We start from the raw sequence: 14912 nt of genomic DNA on the forward strand, positions 1-14912 counted from the left end.
CGGCCAGACCATGGATGTTGCCGGACCAGAGAGCCTCAGTACCCAGGAGTGTGAACTGGCTGGGAGTCCCATCCCTGGGCACACCTGGGTGGGTGAGGCAGCAACAAGACACGGGAGCCCTGTCACTGGGCAGCTCCAGCCGGGCAGAGCAGCAGCAGAACTGGTGAGCCCCATCCCCAAGGAGCTCTGGCTGGGCAAGGAAGCAGCAGGGACACCTAGTGAGCTCCGTCCCCAAGGCATGGCAAAAGCGGGGCAGCCACCAAGCCCCATCCCCAGGGTCAGGTGCAGGAGAAGCAAGGTCACCACAGCTGGGGAGCTCCATCCTTGGAGAGTCCAACTTGGCTGGAGGCAGCAGGCTGGAGCCCAATGGCAAAGCACCAGAGCAAAGCCAGCCTCAGGGAAGGGGAGCATCCCAGAAGGTTGGTGTCAGGAGACTTCCCCTGATCTGGCAAGTTCCCTCTTTTGGGACAGGTCAGGTCCTGAGGGGGCCAAACCAGGGAGGTCCAACCTGTATTATTATTTTTCCACAGCAGTATAGGCGAGCCTGCTAAACTTTCTTAAGAGCTCTGAGAACTTCTGCTTTCTTGCCAAGTCACCCCAACCTCCCTGCATTGCTTCAACTGGCTTCTTGTTTCTTGCTGAATCAAATTTAAGTGCCTCGTGCTTTTCTTCAAGGCACTAAATAGTCTTCCTCCTTCCTCTCTACTCTCATTTCTTCTTGATGCCTCTCTCGCTCCCAAGCTTCTCTCCTTATTCATAGACTCATTGACTTTAAAGTTAAAGGGGACCATTACAATCAACTAGCCTGACCTCCTGCATTTTGCATGCCACAGAAGTCACTGTTGCAGCCCTCTCCTTCATGATACAGTATCCCTTTTCCTGTCCACCAGTAGCCTGTTGTATGTTTCTGCCTGTTCTTCCTTCGAATCCACTTATTCCAAGAATTCTAAATACCTTGTTCTCACCATTTTCTTACGAGTTCTTGTCCAGGGCCTTGTCTTCTCATTTTTTGGACTTGACTATCTTAGATCAGAAACTCTGAAGCAAAAAACAAGACATAGGTTTAGAGAGCATGTGCAGGTTTAGAGAGCATGTGCAGGTTTAAAACCTCATTCTGAGGCTGAGGAGATAACTAGCTGTTCCAGGGAAGGGAAAAGAAAGAGTGGGAGAAGACAGTACAGTAGCTTGAAATTAAAGGGCCTATAGCAGCAAGCCCTCACATAGCAAAGCAGCTGAGGCTGGGAGAGACAGAGCTGCTATCTGGGATTGATCAGATGCAAGTCAGGAGGAGCACTGTGCCATGAAGAAACCATCTGAAAAAGGACAAACCAGAACTGGTCACCATGTATTGAGTCATGAGTACTGAGGCTTGTGATTAGCATTGGAACTATGGAAGGAAGTTGTAGCTAGGTAAGAAGGGAGTTTGTTGCTTGGTTGGATTTCTGGGGAATGGCAGAAGACACCAGAAGGGTTTCTTGAGGAAAGTTTACTTTACTGTCACTGAAGATGTCTGAGAACATCCAAAAGTCACTGCTGGATGAGAATGCTGCCCAGAATTGTTGAACTCTGAGGCTGCATCTAAACTACGATCCTCTTCTGCAAGAGGAAATGCAAATGGAGTGCTCATTTTGTGCAAAAAGGCGCCAAAACCCCCTTTTGTGCAAAAAGGCACCATCTACACAGTGCTTTTTTGTACAAAAACCTCTTGGCTACGTCTAGACTACATAAAAGGAATGTAAATTAGACGTATCGCAATTGCTAATGAAGCAGGGATTTAAATCTCCCCCGCTTCATTAGCATAAAAATGGCTGCCACTTTTTTTCCGCATGGAGCTTTGTCGGAAAAAAGCGTCAGTCTAGACGCTGATCTTGCGGAAAATAAAGCCTTTTCTGAAAGATCCCTTATTTCATAGCGGAGTCCTAGCAGCAGCATGGAAAGCTAAGAGCCAACTTTCTTGCAGCGAACAGAGCTGTGAAATTGACAAGAATCACAACCAATAGCTGATATAAGGAACACAGACATAAGCCCTATGCCTCACATGGAGGGGCAGTTATGTCAGTGTAGTAAGGCACTAAGGCCTGGACTACACCACATGGGAATGTTGAAGTAAGATACGTAACTCTGCTCCGTAAATTATGTAGCTGGAGTCGACATATCTTACATCACGTTTCCTAACCATCCACACAGCGGGAGGCCAACGGGAGCAAATGGTCCCTTCAGCTTCCCTGACTCCTTGTGAGGAGCAGGAGTACCAGCACCAATGGGGGGTCTATATTAGACCCACTAAATCAAACCCCAGAAGATCGATTGCAGCAGCATTGATTTTCCGTGTAGTGTATACGTGCCCCCACAATGGTGGGAGCAAGGCAGCAGTAGTACAGAGTTAGGTTGATGTCAACTACTTTGTGTAAACCTAATTCTATAGTGTAGACCAAGCCTAAGTGAGGATGATTCCTTACAGACTGAAATGGATGGGTGTGGTTAAGGTTTAGATTAGGGATTCAGGAGATCTAGGTCAGATACAGACTTTCTGTGTCCCCTGGGCAAACCACTTAGGGTGAGATCCAGGAAGGGACTTAGGCATTATAAAGCTGAGTGTCACAGCACCTAACTTTGAAGTGCCTAAAAAGCCACAGGAATACTACTGTGGTCCACAAAACCTGAGTTCAGCACTTAGGCTTCCTATACAATGACTGAGAAAAGAGTGATGTGATCCAAAAATAGCCAACACAATAAGTCAGCCTGTGGGAGATGCTAAGGAGAGAGGTGTGAGCTAAACCCCACCCTAGGAGCCTAAGTCCAGGCTGTAGGGAGGCCCCTATCTGTGCTTGTGATTCATGCACAGGAACCCAGTGCCCGGTGTCAAGCAGTTTAGGTACCTAATGAGCTTGGCACCTGCCTCACTCCAGAGTCCAGGCAAAAAAGCCAAAGGAGATGATAATTTCTGCAGTGACAAGGTAGGTAATGGAATCCCCTTCTCTTCCTCCTTCTCTGTCTGTATTTTAAATGGGACCTGATCCAATAGGTGTGCTCAGAGACTGCCTACTGGATCAGGCACCACACATAACTTGGGCAGCCAAATGCCTGTCTTCCTTTGGTTCATTAATTGCTCTGGAGTTTAGGTGGGAAACAGGCATCTGGACATTAGGCCATCTATATAGCAGGGCAAAAGTCAAATTAAGATACGCAACTTCAGCTACATCAATTGCGTGCGTAGCTGAAGTCAAAAGAGCTTAATGTGGCTTTTCATGTTGTCTACACAGCAGGAAGTCGAAGGAAGAACACTCTTCCTTCAACTTTCCGTATTCCTTGTGAAATGAGGGTTACAGAAGGCAGAGAAAGAAGTCCTCCAGCTCGACATTATTTTGAAATAATGGCCTGCTGTGTAGACGTGCATTTTGTTATTTTGAAATAATGTCGGTTATTCCAAAATAATGCTGCTGTGTAGATGTACCCCTGGAGTGGGGCAGCAATGTGCATTCCCCAGGGTCTAGGAAGCAGATGCCTACTAAAACTTTCACAATAGAAAATTAGGGCACTCAGTTTGGATGTTACAAAATAAGGTGACAGCCAAGTGAGAGTTTTGTGGCTTGCAATGATGCAGAGAGTGGAAAGTTGGGCACCTAACTCTGGAGTTTATACACTTAAGTTTGTTCATTGATCATATCCTTCATCTCTTTGTTACTCAGTTTAGTCAACTATAAAATGAAGATAAAAAGAATACTGTGGTCTTGTCTACACGCCCCTGAAGTTCAGACTTCGGGAGTGTGGATAGCTATGAATCCTTAAGTGATACATTGTATCTCCCCCTGGGTGGATGCTAAGGATGTGAACTAACAGGCTACTAGCTCCCATTAATGTATTCCTAAGAGCACAGTACTTTGGTATGCATTGCTGTTCACACCCCAGTATTCAAAATTGCATGGCAGCATAGACATCACCTTATCAGCCTCACAAAGTTTAATACATTCATGGAAGTAAAGCCACCTTAGATCTTTGGGAGCTGCTCTGTAAATGATTTCCAATTATTAATTGTTTGCATTTAAATTAGTGAAATATATATTTAAGGACCGTGACATGTTAGATGAGTGAAAAGAAGATACCTCTTTTTTACTTTATAGAAGTCATTCATAAGTATGAAAAAGTACTACAGGCTTAGTGGGAGTATTTGGGTAAGAGCTTGCTAATGTAGAGTAGTGTAATTGGGCCCTACATATTTCATTATTTATAACCCACATTTATGAATGATACCTTCAGAGGTCTTGCCTGAACATGAAGTTGCCCTGATTTAATTAAAGAGGTCATTTAAAACCAATGGGGTTCAACTGGTACAATGACCTCAGTTTAAATCGGCCTTGTTTCAATGTAGGCATTACATATTCCATATGCAAGCTAGAGCAATATAACTAGTATAAGAAAGATGCAGTTGTTCCACACAGAGGTCTGCCAATTTAACTTAAGCCAGTTTATAATCATTTAACTTAAACTAGTGCAACTACAATGTGTAGACAAGTTCTGACTTTCAACTGGAATGTTTCAGCCTATTTCATAAATTAGAAGAACATCAATAACACTGATTATTCTTAATACTACCTAAGTTACCTAACCCTGATTCCATTGCAATTCTCCCTCTCTCTCCTTTCCCCACACACATACTCATATTTATAACCCAGGGATCTGAAAAACCTTTGTTTCATACAGTGCCTGTCCCAGAAGTGAAGGTCCCTCATAGGCTGTACAGGCAGTCCCCGAGTTACGCGGATCCGACTTATGTCGGATCCGCAGTTACGAACGGGGATTTTCTCGCCCCGGAGGACTGGAGCGGCAGAACGCCTGGTCCCGCCGCCCGCCTCCTCCGGGGCGAGAAAAGCTGCTCCCCGTCTCCCTGGTCTGCTGGGGGAGCCAGCAGACCAGGGAGACGGGGAGCAAAGCGGTGGAGGACCCGGGGCCAGACCCGCGGTGCTTCCAGCTGATCTGGAAGCTCCACAGGGCCGGCCCCGGGTCCTCCGCGGCTTTGCTCAGCGTCTCCCTGGTCTGCTGGGGGGGGACGCAGCTTGTGCCCCCCCCCCAGCAGACCAGGGAGACGTGGAGCAAAGCCTGGGGCCTGTGGTAGAGCAGGTGGGGCGCTGCGGTTGGTCCCGCAGCACCGCTCTTTGGCGCTACTGGACTAACCCAGCAGCATCCCAGCTGCTCTGCCCCAGGCGTCCTGATTCAGCCGCTGCTGATCAGTTTCAGCAGCAACTGAATCAGGACGCCTGGGGCAGAGCAGCTAGGGTGCTGCTGGGTTGGTCCAGTAGCGCCGAGGAGCAGCCGCGCTACTGGACCAACCCAGCAGCACCCCAGCTGCTCTGCCCCAGGCGTCCCCAAGTCAGCTGCTGCTGAAACTGACCAGAGGCTGACTACAGAATCCCGAGGCAGAGTTGCTCTGCCCCGGGCTTCCTGGAATCAGCTGCTGATCAGTTCAAGCAGCAGCTGACTTGGGGACGCCTGGGGTTCTTAAGTTGAATCTGTATGTAAGTCGGAACTGGCGTCCAGATTCAGCCGCTGTTGAAACTGATCAGTTTCAGCAGCGGCTGAATCTGGATGCCAGTTCCAACTTACATACAGATTCAACTTAAGAACAAACCTACAGTCCCTATCTTGTACGTAACCCGGGGACTGCCTGTATAGGTAACCTACTGTATATTCTTTTTGCCTTTTCTTTAGTTTGTTGCAGATGTAACTTATTTTCTCTCTTTGCTCTAAGTCACACTGCCAAAATACAACACTCTTACAATCCCTGTCTTGCCATCTGTGTCATTTCCTTGTCTAGTCCTGTAAAAGCTCAAAGGTGTAGCCAACAAAAAGAGGACAACCTATTATAGTGGCATTGCCTCGTCTGTGCAACAACAGGAAATGAAATTCCCTCTGGAAACTTAGCATAGGTCTGTCTTGCCTACATTATTTGAACCCTGAAGACTGAGTGGAAAAAATTATGTCAGAGGCACCAAAACCCTTAAGGGACTTGTGTTTTATGGGCCAGACCTGCATTTTAAACTCAACCTGCTGCCATAGAAGAAGCATCCAAAAAATGCAGGTAAAGTCAACTTAGCCCATAAAAGTTGGAATTAACTAAGATAAGAAGAGATAATTGACTCAGCCGGGTGGAAAGTGAAGCCTGAAGACACAGCACAGCACCATGCTCTTTTTGGACTGAAAGTGAATTAATGATCTGGAACTGTGTAGGGGTATCCAGAAACAATGCTGTAATAGCCAACTTAGCAGTTAGCAGCATGCTGAAAGAGGAGATGTGCCTGTTCAGGTACCACACTTTATATCTAGCTGACCACAGTGCTGAAACAACAATGGAACTTAAAAAAGCCCCAAAAGTATAAAGGACTATCAGATTTACCTGGCATTGTTTGGGTCCTTAACACAACTGATTTTTTTAAATAAAAGGGAAATGCTGTATTGAAATGACTTCATGTTTTCAAAAATAGTGTTATTTCATGAAGCTAATTTTAGTAAAATGTTTAAAATGAGAATTCCAACAAGTATATATTTTTTTCTTCATCTCTGTAAACCAGGAACAGGCAAAATGTGGCCTGGGGCCAGATGCAGCCCAGCAAAGCCTCAGATCTGGTTCACCACTGGCCACCAATGTTCCATGTCCCAGTGGGACTCTGCGGGGAGGCTACTCAAAATCCGTGCATCTCTATGCTGTGTGCCCAGTAGGAAAGGGCTCCTGGTGCTGTCCATACCCCCAGCACAATCCTCACAGCTCCTATTGGAGGCAAAGAGACACACAGCCTGGCCCCAACATCCAGGCATTTTGAGAGGTATAGCAGGGAGGGAGCCTGCCCAAGGGAGCTGCTTAGGGCCTGAGCCTACAACTTGCACTTCACCACCTCCCCACACTCAAACTCCCTGCCCCAGGTTACAACCCAAAACCACTGCACTCCCTCCTGCATTCCCGCCCTGGGTTAGAATCTTCTTTTACACGTAACCTCCCCTCCCTGAACCTGCATTCCCTCCTACACCTCAGCCCCTTACTTCACCTAAATTCCTTCCCAGACCCCACACCCTGTCCTGCATCCGTCTCCTCCCCAGAGCTCCCTTCTTCACCCAACCGCCATCCCAGACTCCGCATACTCCCCATAGAAAAGTGCATCCCTTGACCACTTACCAAATTCTTAGAGTGCCCCCTCATTAAAAATTATTGCCCATTCCTGCTGTAAACTTTTATAATTTGCTATGTTTTAATATTGTCTTATAGTTTTCTGATCATAAGCATTGATTTAGTTGTGCCAACACATAGCACTACTCCAACTTTCTCCCTTTTTGCTCACTTCTATAAGGTTTATTTAGAAGCAACCAGGTTCATCCTATTTTTCTGTCTCATCTTGGTTCAGTCTCTTTCAACATTTGCTGTTATGTCACTTGTGAGGACTATACTTGATTTGGTGATTCTGTCTCTTTTCTGTTTGGTTTTATGAGAAGCAATCCCATTCTAGATGTATCCATTTTCCTGGCACAACCAAACCCTTACATTGCTTTAAAGTATGATAAGAAGTTGTATACTGAATTTGGCCCTAGCTATTACTGTTTAGGAGGAGTTCTTGAACAAACAGATGAACATTCTAAAATACGTAATAGATGATGCTTACTTAGAATAAAATTAACCAGTCACAGTCTTTGATGATATGCAGACATTTTCAGAATGTTAGTGCCCTTTTACGCACTCATTGCTTTGCAGCTGCTCATAGTATTTGTGCTTGTTTTATATCATTTTAAGGCTGAGAATTTGAGCATCTATCAAAAAGGGGGCATTTAAACCAGCCTCAGAAAATGTAAAAGGGAGTGGATGACTTAGGAAATTATTAATGAGATCAATAACTTTTTTTGTCATGTGTAAAAAAGGGTAGCAGTGTTAATCTGCATCTGTAAATACAAGTAGGAGTCTTGTGGCACCTTAAAGACTAAGGGTATGTCTACACTACAAAGTTAGTTCAAACTAACGGACGTTAGTTCGAACTAACTTTCATAGGCACTACACTAGCGCTCCGTTAGTTCGAATTTAATTCGAACTAACGGAGCGCTTAGGTTGAACTAGGTAATCCTCATTCCACGAGGATTAAGCCTAGTTCGAACTAGCTAGTTCGAATTAAGGGGTGTGTAGCCCCTTAATTTGAACTAGTGGGAGGCTAGCCCTCCCCAGGTTTCCCTGGTGGCCGCTCTGGCCAACACCAGGGAAACTCGTCTGCCCCCCTCCCGGCCCCGGACCTGTTAAAGGGGCACGGGCTGGCTACGGTGCCCGTGCCAGGTGCAAGCCTGCCAGCACCCAGCCAGCAGACCCTGCACCTGGCACGGATCGAGCCACCCACCCGATGCCCCCCAGCCCTCTCCCTCTTCCCGGGACCAGGCTGGCGGCTCCCGGGAGCTTGCCCGGGACCGCAAGAGGCGGGCACCCGCCTGCCCTCATCCACGATCTCCACACTAGGCACAGGAAAGTGGCCGGCTTGGGCAGGATAGCTGCCAGCCTGGCCACCCAGGAGCAGGTGTGCAAGAGAATCAAGGGGGTCTACTGAGACCCCCGACCCTGAGCCCTGAGCTTACACTGGCCGTCCTGGGTCAGACCAAAGGTCCATCTAGCCCAGTAGCCTGTCTGCCGACAGCGGCCAACCCTAGGGACCCTGGAGGGGATGGACCGAAGACAGTGACCAAGCCATTTCTCTCGTGCCATCCCTCTCCAGCCTTCCACAAACCTTGGGCAGGGACACCACTCCTACCCCCTGGCTAATAGCACTCCATGGACCCAACCTCCATGACTTGATCTCACTTCCCTTTAAACTCTGTTCCAGTTCTAGCCTTCACAGCCTCCTGCAGCAAGAAGTTCCACAGGTTGACTCTTTGCTTTGTGAAGAACAACTTTCTGTTACTAGTTTGAAGCCTGCTACCCATTCCTTTCCTTTGGTGTCCTCTAGTCCTTCTTTATGGGAACTAATGAAGAACTTTTCTGTATGCACAGTCTCCACCCAACTCCTGCTTTTAGAGACCCCCTCCATCTCCTCTTTTCTAAGCTGAAAAGTCCCAGACTCTTTAGCCTCTCTTCATATGGGACCTGTTCCCAACCCCTGATCATTTTAGTTGCCCTCCCCTCTCCCAGCCTCTCTCTTCCCCTCTCCCACCTCCTTTTCCCAGTCTCCCCCAGTTTTGTTCAATAAAGACAGATTCCATTTTGGAAGACATGTTATCTTTATTTTGTACATCAAGAAGAGGGGCTAGGGAAGGGTAAGTGGAAGGAGGTGAGGGAGGAATGGGGCACGAGCCCCCGATGGGGAGGACTAGGCTGGCTCTGCGGGCTTCTGGGGGTGGAAGCTCTCCTGCAGCCCCCCAATTGCCTCCTCTCCCCAGATGGCAGCCTATGGCAAGTGCAGCCGGGCTGATGGCCGAGTGCTGTGATGTGCCCAGTGTGGGCACTCAGGGCACTCCAAGCCAGGACTGCTTTGCAAGTGGGGCACCCCTGAGAACTGTCTGTCCGGGGTGGAGGTCGGGACCCTTTAAGCACAGCCCTCGGCTAGCCTGAGACAGCATCTCCACGCTCTAAGTCCTCTTCTGATGCCCTGCCGGCACTGCTTCCGGCCATCCTTAAGCCCGGTTCAGGGTCCACTTAATATGGACGCGCTAGTTCGAATTAGCAAAACGCTAATTCGAACTAGTTTTTAGTTCTAGATGCGTTAGTTCAAATTAGCTTAGTTCAAATTAACTAATTCGAACTAAGTTGGTTCAAATTAGCGCTGTGGTGTAGACATACCCTAACAGATTTATTTGGGCATACTCTGTTAGTCTTTAAGGTGCCACAAAACTCCTTATCTTTTTACATCTAGTTATGACTATCTAGTGGCTGTTTTGTAGCCACTATGAAATGAGTTTGTTGGTGTCTGTCCAATTCCTGATAGATATGTGTCCACATCTCTGAAAGCATGACCCTAATTAACATATTTTTTAAATAAACCTTGACAATAAATCCAAAGACTGTTTGGATTCTTACTACTGTGTTGGTAATGCCATAATTTTGAGCCTGGGAGCAGCCCCTGTCTGTGGGGAGTCTAAGCTCTTCCTAGACAGAGGCTGCTCTGCATCCTCAGACCCCCACAGACAGGGTATTCCTCCCCACCTCATGCTGCTGACTGATAGAGAGGAAGTAGCATGGCTTGGTAGGGGGCTCCCTGGGGACTGGGGCTGGGAGCACAGTGGCTGCTCACCCAGCCTCTGGAGACTTGAACAGTTGTGTAACGGCTAAAATGTAATGCCATTACAGACTATTCAATTACATGTTATCTAACATCCCTAATCATGAGCAGAGGGATCTTTTCACTGAGGTAGTCTATTCCATTATGGATATAGGGAGGTGTACTTTTTTAATCCTTACTTGTCTGTTGGTAATGCCCTAGATCTGAGCTATGTCCAGACTATGTGGACTTATGAATCAGACATAGGCTCCCAAACAGCTAAACATTATAAGCCCTGCCATGCCTCACTGGCCAATGGCTTTCACTATTGCTACTACAGCTGAACCTCTCTAGTCCATCACACTTGGGTCTGGCAATAGCTGTGGTCTGGAACATCTGTGGTGCAGCATGATTTTAGTTAGCTGGATGGCCACAAATCATGGGCGTGGCTGAGTTTCCCTGCAGTCCCATAAAGTTTGTTTACAGCCACCAGTTCTAGCACTCAGGGATCTGTCCTGTTATTTAGCTCTAATTTATCCCTAAATGTCTTCTAAGAGCCCATCAAGCAGGGGAAGTGTTGGTGATGCTGCTACACAATATTGACCTCCTGCCATTCCGCAAAGTCTCTGGTTCAGCACAGTCAGGTCCAGAGGATGTGGGACTAGCAAGGTTCAACCTGTACCTACAGGAGCTGGTCAGAAAATAATCCTGGTTACAGACAGGGTAGCAGGCAGGTGCTGGAGGAACAGGGCTTTGCTGGAAAGCTGCAGTTTGGGACCTCTGAAAAAGAGCCGCGGAGTTTACTTTCCTCCTGCTGCCTTCCCTCTGAGCGCGCCAGGCGAGGAGTGCTGGAGCCTGGGGTTTAGGGTCAAGCACAGGGGCGGTGCACAGCGTTCGCCACGCTCTCGGGGGAGCTGGATCTGGGCACAAGGGCCCGGCCCGCGTGGGGCAGGAAAGGAGGCGCCGAGGCGCAGGAGACAGACGGAGGGACTCGCTGGATGCTCGGCCCGGCCCCCTGTGACAGACACGCCGAGGGGCTGGGCGGCAGGGGGCGTGGCCGGCGGCTGCCCCGCCGCGATGCCGAAGTGTATGTGGGACCGGGCGCAGGGGAGGCTTTTTCAAAACTCCGCGCGGAGCCGCAGCGCCAAGGCTGGAGCGGAGGCTCCCGGAGCTCACCCGTCAGCAGGGCGCGGGGGCCGGGCAGCCCGAGCCCGCTCCCCGGGGAGGGGTGCGCGAGAGGAGGCGATGGCGGCGGGGCCTGCAGTGGCCTGCCTGCTCCGCGAAGGGCTTGGCGAGTGAAGCTGGGGCAGGCGCTGGACGGGACCCTGCGCGGCGCTGGAGGGGCCAGATGCGCTGAGCTGCGCCCGAGCAGCCTCTGGCCGCGTGTAGCGCCCTATCGCCCGGCCCTGGACGTGCGACGCGACACGGGAGACCATGATTCTGACACGTAAGCTCTGTCCCCTACCCCCGCCGCGGTGCCCGCCTGCGAGACCCGCTCGGGCGCTGCCTGCCCGGCTGGCCGCTCTGCTGCCGAGTCCTCTGGGGCAGCCTGACCTAGCGCCACGGGACCAGATCCTGAACCTCTCTTACTACCCGGGGGGCTTTAACAGTCCGAGCCCGGAGCTATGCGGGGTGCACAGGGTTTAAGTTGCGATCGGCACAGCCAGTGTGTTGTGTGCTGTTGTTTAATGCTGCTGGGTAGGGTGCAAATGACTTTCGTCCGGGCAGCGGGACTGGCTTGTTCTGGGGTTGAGGAGAGGGAGGGAAGGTTCTGTTAAAACACCCGGACATTTCCCTTCTGCTACAACAGCCTGATCTGACTTGAGAAGATCATCGAGAGGCGAATGGGTTCCCTGTGTGTGTGATTAGATCAGTGTGTGTGTGTGATTAGATCTGTGTGTCTTGCGCCTGTTGTTATGCTGGAGGCAGGGGCGTCTAACACAGTTGAAAGGGTGGGGAGGCTTGTCAGCGCAGACCTTTATCTTGGCACGTACACTAACTATGCACGATTCCCTGCTGTCTCCACTTCTCTTCCTCTCCCCTCCTCCCCCCCATTTGCGTTTGGTATGCTTTTTCTCTTAATGATCTAAGATCTTGTGCATCCTTTCTGGCTTGCTTGGGATTAAAAATCAAGTTTCAGTAAATGCCTTGTTACTGTTGTTGTTGGTTTTCATCGACCCAGGATAGGTTCCCACTTTTCCTCAGTTATCTACTAAGTTAGAAAGCTTGTTTGTTTGTTTTTTAATAGCCACTAGCAATATTTTCGAATCTCTTTTTTTTAACTGAGAAGAGTGTTGCTAAAACCCAAAATATGTTCAGGTCCTGGAAAGTCTCAACTAGCAGTTGGCTTAGTATGGGAATTTGGCTGTAAATGTTAACTTCTGTGGCTGGTGACATACCAGGGAAATAGCCAAGTGTGCAAAATGTAGGTTACTAAACTAATGAAAAATCTGGGGCTGGTTTGGACTAGCAAGACTGAGGGGCTTTTCTTGAAACATGCTTTTTATTAGTGCTTAGAATATGTAACTTACAACTCTGACATTTTCACTTGGAATTGAAATTCATAACTCATAAAGGAGCTTGTAATTGAGCTGTGCCTGAGGTTTTTAAAGAGCACTACAGTTGAAATAGTTAAACTAGTCTTTTTTTTTTTTAGAAAAAAAAAGAGAAGGAAGCGTATAGTTTCTTTTGAAGTCTCAATAATTAGTCTGATGGCTTCAAGGAGCCAGATGACTCCCTCCTGTGCTGTGGTGCCCAAGCTCATGATGTCATGACTGGAGCCTTTGATCTCTTTCAAGGAACAACGCCCCCCTGCAAGTAATAAACAACCCCCTGTATTTCTTGCACAAATAGAAAACAAATTCTTTTTGTTGTCAGGTTACATTTCAGTACTACCAGCCTCTTTCTTGCAAATAGCAACCATTCACCAAAGACCCACTTTTACCGTAATTGTAAAGCTGCTGAACAATGTGTTTCCATTAAGCTAATGAACACTGTACTACATGTTAAAGTGCATTTGCAGTTAATGTGACAAATATCTCTTAATTCTATTCTTTTAAAGACAATAACAAGTTTTACAGTACCACCTACACTTATGGCACTACATAAATAATTATTAATATGCCAGAAGGTTTTGATTTCCACCTCATATGGCAATAATTCTTACAATGTGTGGGTTCATGGTTTGAGGGAATGCAACTTTATCTTAGCCATCAATAACAGATGGATTTTTGACATGAGTAAGTGTGACCTATTTGAATTCTCTGGCCTGATCAAGAAATTCCCAGCAGCAAAGCAGTGAGATACGAAGTGTCCGGTTACATTTTTAATGCTGTTTTGTGGAGAACTAGAGGGAAGATAATAGCCAAACAGATTGCAGAACAGCCTCTGAATGTAAATCTATCAGCAGCTCCAAGTTTGACTAATTCAGCATCCATCTGGCCAGCAGACTATTGCTGGTCCATAGCGTAAATAATTGGTATTAGGTTCCTCTATTAATTCAACCAGTTTGGTTTGCCATGTTGCCTTTCAGGTTGCAGCAGATGGTAGCAGTATCTTTTAGGTCACTTGACCTGAGTTTCCAATAAAAGAAAAAAACCTCAATGACAGATGAAAGTACTGAGGAGTGTGATAGCTGGCTGTTTAGCAGATGGGCCCAAAGGTTATTTCAAGACTATTCTCAGTCATTGCTTAAGGTTAAGATTAATTTAGATTCAGTTTAGATTCTGAAATGCATTATATCATGCAAAGAGTATGTGTCTATTGTTTTATCAGTGTTCCTGCACTGATAGTTTATGATTAGTCAAAAAAACTTGAGATCAGCTACATTCAGTAATCTCTAGGAATCCCCAGACCTTTATGACATGTAATAAAACAAGTTCTCTTTGCTCATTCTTCACCAATGGAATGTCTGAAAAATGCAGATATGGATTGGTTTATGCCCATAGAGAGTTCTTTTTGAGTGATACCAGCTGTCACTAAAATAATTTTCTCAGGCGTAGTTAAAAATATAGAAGGTAATTTTTTTTTGTTTAGATCGTAAATCTCAGTGACATACCCAGCAGTTTTAGAATGTACAGGAAGATGTTTGAACAGTACATTGCATTGCAACAGAGCACCAGGTCTGAGAGTGGATATGTTCTGTTCTCAGGCCTGGGACCTTAAAGCCAGCAGCAATTGAGTGCTTCTCTTCTGATAAACAGCACTATTGCTGCCCCTACTGGGCAAGGGAATAATACTGATGCTGACTATAGAAATCTGAAAGTACTTCCTTGAATGCCATGCATACTGGCCCTCTTGAAAAAGGAAAATTTTGTGTTAACCCCCATGCCTCTGCATCATAATCTGTAATGCTAATAACCTGCATATATAATCAGTTTTGATGCCCTCAAAGGGCTTTCTAGATTGCTGATCTCCAGTTGTACTTTGAGTTATGAACAAAGAGGTTGGGGAAGCGTGATCGTAGTTTTTTTTTACTCTGCCTTTTCACTCTGTAAGTAGTTCTTAACTTTTGTATTTATGTGTTTTGTAAATATTTAAAAGTGGAGTTTGTGTGATACACATTTTTCCTGCCCAAGGAAACATATGATATAATGTGTTTCTTGGGAACCAACCCAAGTCAGTTGGAGTTTTGCTATTGACTTCATTGAGAACAGGATGGGGCCCGTGGTCTGTAAAAAGCAGATGGAGGAAAAGAGCTCC

General features: G+C 47.2%; 1 protein-coding gene across 8 annotated transcripts in view; it reads left to right on the forward strand.

Annotated features, from left to right (window-relative positions):
- The window catches only part of DLC1 (DLC1 Rho GTPase activating protein), a 381113-nt gene that overhangs the window by 314926 nt on the left and 51275 nt on the right, over positions 1–14912 (forward strand). Inside the window, exon 1 of one of the 8 annotated variants that reach the window (XM_075930379.1) lies at positions 11255–11658. The exons of 6 other annotated variants lie outside the window; for them this stretch is intronic. Coding sequence is in view for 1 of the 2 variants with exons in the window: in XM_006113508.3 (XP_006113570.1) it covers positions 11646–11658 (13 nt within the window). In the remaining variant the exon portion in view is untranslated. Of the gene's footprint in view, positions 1–11254; positions 11659–14912 lie in introns of those variants that run through there. One more of the 8 variants, XM_006113508.3, reaches the window with a different exon arrangement.

This window comes from Pelodiscus sinensis, chromosome 5, assembly GCF_049634645.1.
Source record: "Pelodiscus sinensis isolate JC-2024 chromosome 5, ASM4963464v1, whole genome shotgun sequence".
Classification (NCBI taxonomy): Eukaryota; Metazoa; Chordata; order Testudines; family Trionychidae; genus Pelodiscus; species Pelodiscus sinensis.